Genomic DNA, 15,513 nt, shown 5'->3' with positions numbered 1-15,513 from the left:
ACAAGTTTCCTTACTTGCTCCTCATTATTATCTAAATAAATACAGTACAGACCAAAAGTTTGGACACACCTTCTCATTGAATTCAATGAGAAAGTGTGTCCAAACTTTTGGTCTGTATTGAGTGCAGACCAAAAGTTTGGACACACAGTTGTGTCCAAACTTTTGGTCTGTACTGTATGTTCACTGAAGTCTTGCTCTTATTTCCTGTGAATGACTTGAAACAAACCGGGAACACATAGCAACTCTTATGTAAATTATGTAATCAATCGATGTGATGTAAATTCTCATTCTCATCTATTAATAATGCACCAGTGGTTTTTAATGCTGCTTCAAAACATTTATTTTTTTTTGTCCTTTTTGCATTTTACACAAACATTATGACAGGAATCTGTGATTTCCAGGTGCTTATGCAGAGTACAATGACATTTAGGTGTAAGAAAAGTCTAGTCGCTGATATTTGTGCATCAGGGCACAAAAGGAGAGAAAGAGTCGTGATAATGTTCAGCTTAAAAAAAGCACCACAGTATAAATATATTGTCACTAACCCTGACACCAAAAGCATTAGCTATGAAACAAAACTACTGGACAAATATTTGCAAAGTTGTATAAAATTCTTCCAAATCTTACACCAAAAGGCTTTCTACAATCTATATTTGGATTCTTTAGTTGAATGAATGAATGACGATGATTAGATACGGTTCTTCATCCGTCAGGCAAATAAATAAACAGGTAAATCAGCTTTGGAGATAAGATGTGTAACATGTTTAAGGCCATTGGTTTCTATTGTTACATGCAAAAGCAAAGAGAAATCAATAACAATAGAGCTGACATCTTTTTTGGTGCTTCTACATACGTGATGTGATGTCAAATTGATGACCACAAGAGCAAAAGTAAAGTGACTGTTGTCTCCGTGTCATGGGAGTGTTCTCACATCTACGGCTTTTTCTTATCTGGGTCAGGAGGCAGACCGGCGACAGGGACTACTGCAAATCTGACAGATTACGGAGGCCTCGGAGAGACAGGACGGGGGCATAATGCCTGCCTACCAATATTTATGTGCAAGGGATCCCTGTGAATAACTTTCTGCTTGTCCATGCACTCATGTATATAGAATATGGAGACATGATCTCAGTTTTATGGGCTTTGGCAAACAATGCTGTGCCAATCAGATAAAAACAAGAAGAAAAGGCTGCAGTATGGAGAGGCATGGGAGAAAGGCTGATCACATGCTGGGGATCAGGGACACAAGAGAGGGTCATGGGATGAGATTTAGAAAATTATGGAAGAAACGGACGAGTCCAGGCAATTTTTAAAGTAAATATCTTATAGAGAATAATAAAGCCACAAGTGTAAGTAAAGTATATAATGCAGGAGTAGCGATGAATAAAGATACAAACAGGTAAAATTGAAACAGTTAAAAATCAGAATGGTGTTCATAGAAAAATAAGTATACATTATATTTTATAGACTAGGAGAAAAATAATGAGAAACTCCTTTATGCCTACGGGAGTCTTAAGAGGGCACACATTATTTAAATTATAAATATTTAAACATACTTATGCAGCATGTATGGAAATTGGAAGGGAAAAAAAGTGAAATTATGCAGTTCTTTGCCAAAATAACAACAAAAGAAAAAAGAAATTAAAAATGGAAAAAAAAAGCTACCAATGAATCGTCATTATCTGTTCATCTACGGTATGCAGTACCTCATTTCATAAGCGTTGCTCGTAGTTAGACATAAACTGGTTTGTACGCTAGGCTGGAAAGAAAATCAGATGTGAAACTGTACTCTTCCAAAATAGGGCTACCGTTTATAAGCACAAATCACAAATTTCTTCTGAACGTTTGTGTTCCTTTGAAATATGCCTAAATTCCCAGCTCCACTCTTAAAAGCTGAAACGTGAAAATTAAAAGTCCTTAGTAACAACGCAAACACAGTATGAACATGGATCGGCACAAAGCTGGCAAGACTGCAAGAAAAAAAAAAGAAGAAAAGAAGCATGTTCCCAGTTATGTTATGTTCCTAGGGCAGTGATAAATATCTCTAGTGCACATCTGATTCTTATAACATATATACAGTACATGTGCTCAACAAAGAGACAGTGCCTCCCATCCTATCTTGTAGATACTTTAGCAGAGTAATGAGTACAGACTGTTGAGCGGAACAGGGAGAGAGAGATACAGAAAGTACACTAATAATACAGGATGCGTGGGAGACAGACAAAAACCAGGCAGTAGTGATGATGACTCAGAATGGTCACACATTATCTCTTCCCTGCAGCCTCGGCGGCTGTCGGGGCAGCAGAAGAGCTGATTTGGTGCGCTGAGGTGACCACTTGACCGTCGGGCTGAACGGACTGCACTGTTTCCACCAGGCTGCCGCTGGGTAGCACCACATAGCGGGCAGCCATGTCTTTGGGCTGCAGCTCCCTCAATCCCTCTTTGCTGTGCCAGATCCCGTAGCCAAAATACACAAAGAGACCTGGGAACAGGGCGGTGGGAGACACGTCACTGGAAGTCATGATTAAACCATGAGAACACTGAGCACAGGTTAGAAGACAGACTACTTTGGACATGATTGTTGCGTTTTGCCATCTGTAATTTCTTAGGTGTTAAATGAATAAGTACATAATGCTGATGTCATTGCAACGTTGACAAGAACCTAATCTGCTTAAAATGTCAAATAAAAAGCAAAAAACACAAGCTAACTTGCTCAGCATTGCCAATTTAACAAATGTCTAACATGCTAACATTTGCAAATTCTCCATTAGCTTTTCTTAATAGTCTTATCTGTCCATTAGGAATAAACAGGATTATCTGCAACTTGTGTAAGTACCAGTTTGTGGTACTTTGACAGGCTTTAGTGGTACACATTAAAGCACCACATTTTGGTTCTAATTACTTGCAAATATAATTTCACAGTAATGTGAAATAGTTAAAAAAGATTTGGTTTTCAACCATATGAGTTCACCATGTTGATGAAGCTTTAAGCAAATCCAGATAATCAACTTTCCCCTGTGACTCTCGAACCTCTATCGGGTCATTAACTCTGTCTGATCATCTTCTATGTTCACACAAGACTGCCCTCAAAAGGAAAATATTCTGTCTCGTTTAAGTACAGAAAATCTTTGTGCAATCTGTTCGTGTAACTATTAAAAGCATCAAGTTCACTGATCACAGACGGTGGAGGTTTTATGACACTGCTTTCTGGAGATAAGAGCCACATCATAATATGCTAACAAGCGAATGCAGTTCAGTATTTGTAAAGTGAGGCAGTTGAGAGCACACGGCAGACAGTAAATTCATTTGGCAACCAATAATTGCACGTTAATGTTTTTGTTCTGTCAGCTTCAAATTTTACGTTATAATGTTCATGTAGTTTACAAGTATTGTAATATGATGCCAGACAGTGACCAGAGTTTTCTGTATGGAGCAGAGCACCATAATGTTGCTTCTCACCCAGCTATTGTTGCACACTCCTGGTCCCTGATAGAGGGATACTATACTTTTCCCTTGCTAAAAAGAAATACAAATATGCCTGCTGCTTGGGAATATATTCATTTCTGGAAAAACATGGACAGCCATGGTATGAAAACTAATGGAGTGATAACCATCATTCCTAGTGAGGTAACACTCTTTAAATCCTGCTGCAGGCTAGCACATAGTTTCCTCTGCAGCTGAAACACTACAGACTCAGGTAGAGATTGTTAGCTAATATCAGTTTGTTATAATTATGTCTGTTTATAAAAACAAGAATGAAAAAAGGTTGAAAATTCTGTATAAATTAGCATATAAAGCAAAAAACAAATTTAGCAGGCAAGTCTTGTTTTGATTGATTTAGTTTTACATTTAAATCAAGCGGATACAAGCGGCCGAAATGGGTTTTCTCCGTAGGGTGGCTGGGCTCTCCCTTAGAGATAGGGTGAGAAGCTCAGTCATCCGGGAGGGACTCAGAGTAGAGCCGCTGTTCCTTCACATCGAGAAAAGCTAGTTGAGGTGGCTCGGGCATCTGGTCAGGATGCCTCATGGACGCCTCCCTGGTGAGGTGTTCTGGGCACGTCTCACCGGGAGGAGGCCCCGGGGAAGACCCAGGACACGCTGGAGGGACTATGTCTCTCGGCTGGCCTGGGAACGCCTTGGGATTCCCCCGGAAGAGCTGGAACAAGTGGCTGGGAAGAGGGAAGTCTGGGCCTCCCTTCTGAAGCTGCTACCCCCGCGACCCGACCCCGGATAAAGCGGAAGAAAATGGATGGATGGATGGATTTAAATCAATAGTGAACACATTTTATAGATAATGAAAATAATCAATGTTACATTTTTTCTGCTGCAGTAGTATTAGTTATTTGAAATAGCAACAGTAAGCTTATCACACTTTATATAATTATCTAAAAACAACGTTATCATACCAAACATTTTCAAACATTTAAAGTGCACATTTTAAATATGCCTATTGAACATATTTGTTTGTTCTGATGCTGGTGTTATTTTACCTATAGCAATCCACACTGTAAATCGAATCCAGGTCAGGAAGCTTAGCTTCATCATCAGGAATACGTTGAAGAGAATACTGGCACCAGGAGTCAGTGGAACCAAAGGTACCTATGCAACAAGAAAACTTATCTCATTCTCTGGTCATAGGGAAAACAGTCTCACTATATGTTGCCTTATATAAATAAATTGCATGCTAAATTTTATATTTAGCATATATGAAAGCTCACCTGGAATGTTTGGTTGTTTCTTTGTGGCTCATGAATCCATATAAGTGCCAGGCTAAGAACATAAGCTGAGGTAAAAATCACCAGAAGCATTGTGAAACACCAGACTGGGAACTGTAGCTGTTCATTTCCAAACTCCAGCACAGCACAGAGGGATACTGAGCTCACAATCAGAGTCATCACACAGAAAGCCACCACTTCACCTGGTTCACAGTCTCCCAGCAGCCTGTCTAAGTAGGGTTCCCAGTAGGCCTTCAGGTGCCCCACCCCACGGTGCTCTCTCGTCTTCTGCCTCTCCACCAGCTGGAGTTTGTCGGAGAAGGACTCATACTGCTTGGGCTCCTCGCTGTCTTCAGTTATGGTCTGTGACTCTGAGGGAGCAGGGGACACCTCTGCGTTGACGTTGGGAGATGTGGTGGTGGTGTCGTTAGAGTTGGTCTTCTCTGGTTGGAAGCGGAGCACGATAACACTCGCTGCCACAAAGGTGTACGCAAGGAGAGTCCCAATAGACAAGAACTGAACCAACGCCTCTAGGTCAAAGATCAAAGCCATGCCAGCCATAAGGATTCCAAATACTAGAATGGCATTGACCGGAACTTTGGTGACAGGATTGACCCTGGCGAAAATAGAGAAGAACAATCCGTCCTCTGCCATGGCGTACACAATCCGAGGAAGGGAGAAGAGATTGCAGAGAAGCACAGTGTTCATGGCTAATAAAAAAGAAAAAAAATAGTATTTGTCAAAATACAGCAAAGAAAAACATGTTGCACAACTTCATATTGTACTTTTTTGCAAATGCTGATACTCACCACAGATGGAGCCCACAGCCACAACAATTCCTGCCCAACTGTAGCCACGGCGAAAGAAAGCATCTGCCAGGGCTGAGTTAGGATCCAGGGTACGCCAGGGTACCATCAATGTGAGCACGCAGGAGACCAGGATGTAGGCTGTCGCCGCAAGTCCAAGAGAGATAGCAGTGGCAACGGGAACAGCCTTCTGAGGATTCTTTGCCTCCTCGCTGGAGGAAGCAATCACATCAAAGCCCACAAAAGCGTAGAAGCATGTGGCTGAACCTGCCAGGATCCCTGACATCCCGTAAGGCGCAAAGCCACCTTGCTCCTGGCTCCAGTTGGCAGGATCGGCAAGCACGAAGCCGAAGACCAAGATGAAAGCAATGACACCCATACTGATGGTGGAGAAGATATGGTTCAGATAAGAGGACACTTGGACTCCGAAGGAAATGAAGACAGAGGCAAATACAAGGATTCCTGCAGCCAGGAGGTCAGGGTAATGGGCAAGGAAGGGCACATTCCACTGCATGATATGCGTTTCTGTGAAGTTCTGGATAGCATGGTTAAAAATTGAGTCTAGATAGCCACTCCAGGCCCGCGCTACAGCAGCACCGCCAATCATGTTTTCCAGAATCACATTCCAGCCAATGAGAAAGGCCCACACTTCTCCCACTGACACATAGGTAAACATATATGCAGATCCTGTTTTAGGAATGCGTGCTCCAAACTCTGCATAACAGAAGGCAGCCAGAAGAGAAGCGATACCTGCAAAAACAAAGGATATGATGACAGCTGGTCCTGCCGTGTCTTTAGCCACCGTTCCCGTCAGGACGTAAAGCCCAGAGCCAACCATGCCACCGACACCCATCAGAGTCAGGTCCAGCGTGGAGAGGCAGCGCTTCAGGGAAGTCGCCATCATGTCACCATCGAGTGTCTTGAGCCGGTTCAGTCTTTGACAAAGGCGCACAGCTGGCGCACAACCAGTCGAACAAGTTGCCATGGCTACAGTCTTAGACAGGTCAGTGAAGTGGGTGGGTGTTGTAGCTTTCAGACTGGATCCATTAACTACTTATGAAGATGACCTGCAAAACAAAGGAAATTCACACATTAGAACAAAATAAAATGGACGGTCTAAGTTTTCAGGGCAAAACTGTACACTTCACTTTAGGATCAAGAAAATTTAAAGAAAGCTTTTGAAATTATAAAATGTTTTTGTTTTTAGTCAAAATATCCTCTTCACATCGCTAAATACAGTCCCTGTTTTCACAACTTTGCAAAGTATCATTGTTCCCAAGCAATAAATTTACCTAGATTGTTTTTAGAGAGACAACAAATGGTAACAGTTTAAAATGACAGTTTATTCCATAACGCTAATATGCAGCTTTCATTCTGATTTTAGCTTTTAATTTGAATGCCATGCAAAAGCAACAAAGTTTGTCCTTGCAGAATCGCAGGCAGGCTGGTGGCCGTCCCATTGAGCAAAAGACGGGGTATACAACAGGTTGCCAGTCCATCACAGGGTGACATACACAAAGGACAAACAACCATGCACACACACACACACACCCACACACACACACACACACACACACACCCCCACACACACACACACACACACCCACACACACACACACACACCGACAATTCAGAGACACCATTTAACGTAACAATCATTTTAACAGTAAAATTAGCTGCAACCTCAGGCACCTGTCTTTGACGTGTTGTAATGAAATGAAATTCCGTTGTGCTTCTGTATAATGACAATAAAGATCTGATTCTGGTGTTTTTGGATTGAGGAAGGAAGCTGGAGTGGCTGGAGAGAACCCACATACTGTATGCACAGGGAGTGTGCATGTTTGTAACATTTGGAGACAAAACTCTTACCCAAGAGTGAACCATTTAAGAGGCATGTTCTTATTGTGTGAATTTACTGGTGCACTAATGGTGTTGGCAGTCAGTTCGTGTGATCATGGATAAACATGAATTCCTGTTGGGGGGGTAGCTGTTGTTTGAAAACATTAGCTCATCTTTAAAGACAAAGCATTGTTAAGCAATTTATCCTCCCAGGGGCTGTCAGCTGCTCACAGGCGGCTGATCAGCCCCAAAGGTCAGATCCTACAATGCCCCCATAGACCAAGATAACCTACATTGTGAGGAGTATATTTTCTGCTCAAGTAAATTATCACTTAGTGAATAAATATCAGCAGCAAAATGCTGGAAAAAATATGTCTGTGTAAATTAAATGCAAAGTCAACAGCACTCATGGGCAGCCAGGTGCATTATGAACTTGATAAGAGTTGCATAACAACAGCTAAACGCCTTCAACACATGATGTTTTTATTCTGTCGAAACAATGTCCCCAAGTGTACTTGTTAATATCAGAAGCTCCGCTGTTATTATCGTGGATTTTATACGTGTATTGTTTCATTTCCGCCTTTCACACGCCTGCATGCGTTGAAAACAGAGGGACACACAGCGGATACAGACTCTTGCACTTCTCTCACCGGTCCACGTCACCTAAAAGGCATCGCTCAGGTGTGAAATGATGACATATGAATTAGATTTTCCCTCTTTGTTTAGTATGTTTATTCCTTGCATTGTTACCAATAAGGATTGTTCATCCGCTTGCGTCAAAACCTCCAGCATCAACATCGGAACATCATCCGATTTCTGGCCTCGATAAACATATGGCGACAGCAGGATGCCTCCCTGATAATTACGTAACGCTTTATTCTCGACGAGAAACAGGAGCGCCGTCATAAAGTAGCAGTGCGTCGTGAAATTACGTCTATAAGCAGCATCCTTCCCTGGCTAAAAGATGCGCCACGCTACAGCGAATGAAATAAGCTTTGTTTTAAATGCCACATTAAAAATTTATAACAAAATGGAAAAGAGCGCAAAGTGAACCTTACTAGCTCTCTCCTGTTCCACGCTGCTTTCCATTCGTGAGTCAGGTGTGACTGTTTGTCCGATCCCCCCATTTTCATGATAAGACAAACAAGGAGAAGCATCAGCAGGAACACAGAAATGCATACCCTTGTTGCTTTGAGTCTGCCATCTTTGCTGCGGCTCCTGAACGCAGCGCTGTCTCTCAGAAGTTACCCGGGCGCATCGTCTGGTGATGGAGCAGAAGGTGCACTCCTGTGGAATAAAACCACCGAGCGCTGCCTGCGCTGCTTCTTAAAGGGACAGGCACCCTTTTTTTTTTTTTAACAGATCAACGGGAGGGCTTCCCCACTGTGCCCCACCCATATTAAAGAGAACCAACATCCAGGGCATCCGGGCACTTACTGATATGTACTATACATATTTAAACCTTACAAAGATATGTAACAATATAATAAACATGGCTTATATTTGTAGAAGTGGTTCAATTTATAAAAAAGTAACTGAAATGGAAAATATAATGCATTGAATCTATAGGCATTATTTGACCAATGTAAATTAGAACTACATTGAGGGGAAATGTGCCACAACTTAATGACTAACAGAAATTAAATTAAATTAATATACTGACACTCTAAAGCAGTGGTGCCCAAAGTCAGTCCTTGAGGGTCGGCATCTTGCATGTTTGGAGGCCTAAGAAGAACATTGACATGCTGAAAATGTTGTAACTACGACCAGGGAGAGAACTAAAACATGCAGGATGCTGGCCCTCGAGGACCGACTTTGGGCACCGCTCTAAAGTGTAGAACCCTGCCAAAATACCAGATATTTATATAAATAATGTCTAGTATCTTGAGTAAATCAAGCGTAAAAAAACTATTAGAGGAAGCAGTTTATGTCAAGCTTTTCTAAGACACCTTAGGATTCACTTTCAAAATATTCTTGAACCAAGGTTGTGTATATTGGTCATAAAAACAACTTGCCATCAGAAGAACACCATACTGCCAACTTTGTTTTTCTTGAAACACTTTAATTAAATGCACAAAAAAAGCCCGTCTCCTCCATCACAGCTGTGCACACTTACATGCTCACATTCCATCCCCTTCTTTATGGTCAGTTGGGTAATTAATTATTAATAGAGTCCAGGGTGAAGTCAGAATCAAAAATTATTTCCAGATTTTGAACACTAGCCTTACTCAATGCAAAAAGAAAATAATCAACCAAACATTGACCCTTGTGGAACCCCAGATGTTACACAGAGTAGTATGCATGGCTTTCTCAGAGAAACCCATCCAGTACACAGGAAGAAACCAGGCTGACAGCCAAAAAATAGCCTGATGTGGCTTGTTAAATAGACACAGGTCTACAACAAATGCTACAATATGTAAGTGTTTCTCAATTCCGGTACTCACGGCCCCTGCCCTACATGTTTTAGGTGTTTCCCTCCTGCCACACACCTGGATTGAATATGTGGGTAATTAACAGGCTTCTGCAGCACTTGATGGTCATGCAATCATTTGAATCAGAGGTACATCTACATCTAAAACATGCAGAGCAGGGGGGCCTGAGGACTGGAATTGAGAAGCGCTGCACTATGTCAAGCAGCAAGAGTAAACAATAGTGCCCAGCATAAAAAAATAATTAAATACCTTTAATAGGACTGCCTCTGTAGAAACTACCTAAACTAAGATTTAAACTCGTCTTCTACCACTTTTTCCAAATTTTGCCAATAACAGGAATTAGTCAAATGTTTTTACTCAGAATGTAAATGGGTGCATATTTTACCCTAGGCTCTAATATGACTAAATGCGCCTCTGCTAAGAACGATACGACATCGCTGTGATGTCGTACCGTCCTTTGTACAGTAGGGGGCACTCTGTTGCTGTAATCCCACAGTAAACCAGTGAGGCGGATGTTTCCGGTCACGTGACTCCCTCGTTAACATCGCGCCAATAGTCAAACGGCTCCACCTGAGGACGTTTGTCAGTTTGTTTTTATGTTTCTTTCTCTGTCTGGCTTATTATTGAAAGCACGACCCCCACCCCACCCACAATGGGAACCTCAGAGGGCGTCAGTGCGATGGTGATGTATGAGGACGAGTCCGTGGAAGTTCATTACAGACACGGAGCTCATTTACAGCTGTCACCGTGTGGCAGTGAATTCGTACTGGTTAAAGCCGCGGACCCGCTCGGACATCCTCTGCAGCCCACGGAGCGAGTCCGACAGAGAACCAGGTTCACTATTAGCGCCTTTAAGGTAGAAGAAACACTCGAGTGTTATTTTCTGTTTGTTTCTCAGGCATTACAACGAGGTTCACTTTGTTTTCGAAGGAGCTAATGGCAACCGCACTGGCGTTCAGGAATAAGTATGCCAGTCGACCATACCTTCCAGGAGAGCTCATCTCTGCTGATAACAGGAAGGTACGGTTAGTCCACTTCAATCTCAAATATAAGCATGTGCATTTCAATAGATTAGAATATATTTTTAAGCTATTTATTTCACATTTTTCTAATAAATTATTGCGATTCACGTAGTGTTATATTTTAAATATTTGCTTCTGTTAATTTGTCATTACTGGGTAGATAATCTCCAAACTAAAGTAAGACTAGCGTTCCTTTTAATAAATCAGTCAAGCGGAAGTAAAAAAAAGTTATGTTTAAAAAGAAACAATTACTCAAGTACAGTAGCTGACTGTAATCAAGATTTTTTTTTAGGGTTTTGTTTTGTTTTTAGAAATTATGTATTCAGACAGAAATATAATGACTGCATATTCTGGTATATTCTGGTTCTGTCAAATAATGAACAAAACAAAAATGAGCCCAAATAATGTTTAACAACATAATCAATCAAATTTTATTTGTATAGCACATTTCAGTAGCAAGGCATTTCAGAGTGTTTTACATCATAACAAACACAAAGTCATGCAACATAGAATCAACAATCAAAACATTACATTAAGTCAAATGCCGTCGTTAAATTCGTAATTGATTGTTTCAAATACTACTCTAAACTGGTGGGTTTTTAGTCGAGATTTAAAGGAAGTCAGTGTTTCAGTTATTTTACAGTTTTCTGGAAGTTTATTCTAGATTTGTGGTGCATAGAAGCTGAATGCTACTTCTCCTCGTTTGGGTAGATAACTACATACTTATTTCTGGTTCTGGGGATGCAGAGCAGACCAGAACCAGAAGACCTGAAGGGTCTGGAAGGTTGATACAACAACAGCAGATCTTTAATGTATTGTGGTGCTAAGCCGTTCAGTGATTTGTAAACTAACAACAGTATTTTAAAGTCTATTCTTTGAGCTACTGGGAGCCAGTGGAGGGACTTTAAAACTGGTGTTATGTGTTCTTACATATCACCAGTATTTCCCGTGTATTTTAAACTAATATTATGAACTAATACACCAGAAATTCACATATACAAATGATATTTTTCTGAACATAAGCATAAAACATATCTATAAAACAAAATCTTTCTATTATGAGCCGTCTTATTGGTAAAATTCTAATGTTCATAGCTGAATTTAAGCTTTTCTTTAGTTGTAATCAATAATTGTGAAAATGAAGAGAAATAGATGCTCAAAATATATCACTCTGTATGTAATGCAGCCTAATAACATTTGAGTTATAGTTTCAGTTTTTGAAATTGAATTAATAAAATGCATAAACTTGTATACCTTGAGATGCACCTCTAAGTTGAGTAAAATTATCTAAACATCGTGGGTTTCTCTTGACAGCCTTTTTACAGTATTGACTCTGGTGTTAAATGGCCCGAGTGTTCGTCTTACAAGCCTGAGTTTGGACCTGGAGGTGAGATCGTAGTCAGGTCAGAAGAGGGGAGAGCCGTGTTGACGTTGTCGCCGTCTGGTGAGGAATTCTCTGTCGAGTTCACGTGTAACCTGAGTCAGCCTCAGCACCAAATTGTGTGCAGTTTAAACAAAACTGATGGCAGTCTGAAGAGTCAGCAGCAAGCAAACAGTCAGAATGATCAGAGACATCTGGGGAAGGAGTCAACTAAAACAAACTCTTTTTCCTCACATCTTACCAGCACTACTCAACAACAGGTATTACCTTTTGAATATTATTGTGCTTTAAACTCATGTTTGATACGATTATCATTGTTCACCTTCTCTTCTGCTTTCAGCCTGAACAGATGTACCAGACCACCACAGTTGTACAGCATCACTCTTGCTTTGCCGTTGATCCCACATGGGCCTATCCTCTTTCCTTGGCTCGGCATCACTGGACGTCCCGTCTCTCCAACAGTAAAGATACTAAATCTGAAGAACCAAGTAAATCCAGACAAGCTGATGATGAGATTAACATATCTGACAAAAATGATAAAGACAGAGACTCCCAGCTTCCCCAGGCTCTTCCTCTTACATGTCCGTCACCTCACTGGCACAGGTTTGTGGATTAAGTATTTTGGGAGCTAATTGATTCTGTTAAATTTCAAATTTAGCTTGATATTTATGCTTTTTAGGTGGAAGATTAAAGAATCTCTGGTTGAAGAAGAAATATCAGATCTTCCAACGGAGCTTGTAAAAATATTATGGTGTCAAGGAGTCACATACAGGTACGTGTAGAAGCATATAAGAATAGGCATTGCATATGTAGTAATTGTGCTCAGTTTACCTGGAGGCATTAACTTTCATCTGATGTTTCATCTCAACATCAGATGAAAATTATTTCATCTGATGTTGATTATTGGCACAAAGTGGGTTTTACCACCTGAGCAAACCTTGAATTTTCACAGAGCCTAAATTTGGAACCCTGTGAAGTTCAATGTTTGCTAGTAAAGCTCTTAAAAGAAACAGATGAAATGTGGTATCGGCAGGTCTTCACAAAAACTGAGATTGGAAATTTGCCTTACATCTTTGATCAAAGTGCCTCGGCTTAATCATGATTAACTGATTATTTAAATAATCGTCAACTAATTTAGTAATCGATTAATTGTTAACTGGAGTATGCAGACTCTAAAAAAAGGCAATTTGGTAAAACAATCAACATATTTTGGGGCAGTAATTGAGCCAAAACTGTACAGAAAATCTGTAAATTTTGTATTTAAAATAAAAATACATTTGTCTGTAAATATGTGTTAGACAAAATGTCTCAAGTGATAAGTTGATTACTGAAATAATTGTTAGTTGCAGCCTTAGTGTCTTAAAATTTTCTAATTTAAGTGGTGGGATTTATTTGCTCCATAACAACTCTCTGTCCTCATGTTCGCTCTGTAGGATACTGAGTGGAGAAATCCCAGTGGTAGAGGTTTCCCCAGGAGACGGCTCAGTGATCCGCTCCAACGGTGTCCTAAACTCTTATTTTACTCATCACAAACCCAGGCTTCACTCTGAGGAGGTCAGTTCCAGTCTTTCATTGCAAACATGTAATGAAATCAAAGTGATGCAGGTAACTGTTGCCGTCTTTTGCTCAGGGAAGAGAAACAACGTACCATTTAAGCAGCCTTCCTCCTGATACACCTGGACAGTTGTGCCATGTGGGCTCCATCGTGAGCCGTGCCAGCAGGTAAGGTACCACTTCACTCCAGTTTGTGGCGTAAAAGCTTCCATTTTTTTCAGGAATTTAACCATCGCCTATGTTTCTCACAGGATTCTTGTTTGTTATAACCAGGCCAAGCATTTACTAAAGTTTCCTGTCATACAGACCTGTCTGCAACAGGTTGTTCTACATCTGTTTACATCTACAGTTCTAGCACTTGTTAAAGCTTCTAATTTGTTTATTGTAATAAAATTGTGTTTGCAGGACAAATATATTTCTAAAACAATACAACCGGAGCAAAATCCTTCCAGTGCAGTGAAGATGCCGCAGACAGCTGGAAGTCTGTAAGTTGTGACTTTCAGATCACTTAATTTTAAGGGGGAAGGGGGGCGGCTACCTTTATGAACAGCTGTTTTCACACTTCAACTTTAGTTCGGATGTTGTCGCTGCAGAACTGGAGAAGATAAAGCGTTTCAACTGTATCCTTTTATCAAAGAGCATAATATGCAATGTTTGAGAAAATATACAATGCAGTGAGGTTTAGTCTTTAGCATTCTGTGCTCAGTTCTGCTGGAGAACAACCACCTGCTGAGAAGTGAAAGTGAGCAACGAAACTCAGAAGGAGCAAGTTCAACGATTGCACAGGAGGATGAAGTGGTGAATGAGGACTACATTGCTGAAGCGCTTCAGAGAACCGCTGAAGCCATTAAGGAAATTGATGCTCTCATCTCAGCCGCCACGCTGAACTGAGAACTTTTTATTATTTTCAAATTTTCTGTGACGTGTATATACTGGAATTCATGTATGAATAGAATCTGAAATAAAGTGATTTTTCTATTTAAATTTGTTATGTTTAATTGTCAAAATAAACATATGGTGGAGCAATATAACAATCTAATCATCTTAATATGCCCCTAAAACTGGAGTCTAACAACTTCTGTTCCAGGATTCTTGTTTTTTTGTGTTTGTGTGACGCTTAGTGGGCAATATAAGTATTGCAGTCGGTTCTGACCTTTTGATATTCGCTTGAAGTTTTTTCTGCAAATATAACTCGGAATAAAAATTATTTTGTGTTCCTTTTTAGTGAAATGTACCATTGAACTGTTACTGTTCCCATCATTATTGTGGACCATGGGTTTATCCAAGTCTTGGAAAGGTTTTAATACCCTGTGCATTTTTTCCCACATTAAAACTGCAAACAGGAGGTTATGTTATGGAATAGACCAATACAGGATATAATGCATCACTATGAAGTGGAGGAATTTTTCATATTTTGTTTATTTTACAAATTAAAATAGCGAAAAGCATAGGGTGTAGTAATTATAGTCAAAAGCTGACGGTATATCCAGTTGTACACTTTTTCGAAAGGTAAGGTCCACAAAATAAAACTTGGTGGAAACCTACATACCTAAAAAGAAAAAAGAGAACAGATGCTACAACTTTAAAATAATTGCTTTAGTTGGTAAGTAATTGAATCACATTTATCTAAATTCATTTATGATGTTTAACTTGTCAGGTTAAACAAACCTAAATCAACTAGGATAAACTTAATTCAGTTAGTCATTTATTTAAATTGTATCTATCCAACAATTCTCTTTCTCTCAGTACATATTCCACTCCATA

The 15,513-nt window shown here is 40.3% G+C and overlaps 2 protein-coding genes across 4 annotated transcripts; one reads left to right on the top strand and one right to left on the bottom strand.

Moving 5' to 3' along the window:
- Positions 1-315: 315 nt before the first annotated feature.
- On the bottom strand, positions 316-8,722 carry slc7a4 (solute carrier family 7 member 4). Of its 2 annotated transcripts, none has more exons than XM_032578972.1 (5): positions 8,542-8,722; positions 5,525-6,588; positions 4,719-5,425; positions 4,491-4,599; positions 316-2,482 (listed from the first exon to the last, which is right to left on the bottom strand). In XM_032578972.1, exons 2-5 carry the CDS (start codon positions 6,504-6,506, stop codon positions 2,265-2,267), a joined length of 2,016 nt encoding a protein of 671 aa, XP_032434863.1. In that variant the 5' UTR covers positions 6,507-6,588; positions 8,542-8,722; the 3' UTR covers positions 316-2,264. The 2 variants fall into 2 exon arrangements, with proteins under 2 accessions (XP_032434863.1, XP_032434864.1); XM_032578973.1 differs by having other exon boundaries at positions 8,419-8,556.
- A 1,587-nt stretch (positions 8,723-10,309) lies between these two features.
- Positions 10,310-14,733, top strand: c12h5orf34 (chromosome 12 C5orf34 homolog). Of its 2 annotated transcripts, XM_032577510.1 has the most exons (11): positions 10,311-10,648; positions 10,723-10,812; positions 12,129-12,455; positions 12,536-12,798; positions 12,875-12,967; positions 13,629-13,749; positions 13,826-13,917; positions 14,001-14,070; positions 14,155-14,234; positions 14,323-14,369; positions 14,456-14,733. In XM_032577510.1, the coding sequence occupies exons 1-11, from the start codon at positions 10,445-10,447 to the stop codon at positions 14,638-14,640; spliced, it is 1,572 nt and encodes a 523-aa protein (XP_032433401.1). In that variant the 5' UTR covers positions 10,311-10,444; the 3' UTR covers positions 14,641-14,733. The 2 variants fall into 2 exon arrangements, with proteins under 2 accessions (XP_032433400.1, XP_032433401.1); XM_032577509.1 differs by having other exon boundaries at positions 10,310-10,648; positions 14,001-14,234.
- The last annotated feature ends 780 nt before the right edge of the window (positions 14,734-15,513 follow it).

The sequence above is a fragment of the Xiphophorus hellerii genome, chromosome 12 (genome assembly GCF_003331165.1).
Source record: "Xiphophorus hellerii strain 12219 chromosome 12, Xiphophorus_hellerii-4.1, whole genome shotgun sequence".
NCBI lineage: Eukaryota > Metazoa > Chordata > Actinopteri > Cyprinodontiformes > Poeciliidae > Xiphophorus > Xiphophorus hellerii.
This window is presented reverse-complemented; position numbering and strand designations above follow the sequence as displayed.

What these genes read in the sequence shown, in the direction of transcription:
- c12h5orf34 (XM_032577509.1), top strand. Translation starts at nt 10,445, where the DNA reads ATGGGAACCTCAGAGGGCGTCAGTGCGATGGTGATGTATGAGGACGAG. An exon ending in TGTCAAGGAGTCACATACAG is followed by an intron (nt 12,968 to 13,628) that starts GTACGTGTAGAA and finishes TTCGCTCTGTAG; the next exon opens with GATACTGAGTGGAGAAATCC. An exon ending in GAAGATAAAGCGTTTCAACT is followed by an intron (nt 14,370 to 14,455) that starts GTATCCTTTTAT and finishes TTCTGTGCTCAG; the next exon opens with TTCTGCTGGAGAACAACCAC.
- slc7a4 (XM_032578972.1), bottom strand. Translation starts at nt 6,506, where the DNA reads ATGGCAACTTGTTCGACTGGTTGTGCGCCAGCTGTGCGCCTTTGTCAA. An exon ending in GGCTGTGGGCTCCATCTGTG is followed by an intron (nt 5,426 to 5,524) that starts GTGAGTATCAGC and finishes CTTTTTTATTAG; the next exon opens with CCATGAACACTGTGCTTCTC. An exon ending in GAAACAACCAAACATTCCAG is followed by an intron (nt 4,600 to 4,718) that starts GTGAGCTTTCAT and finishes CTTGTTGCATAG; the next exon opens with GTACCTTTGGTTCCACTGAC.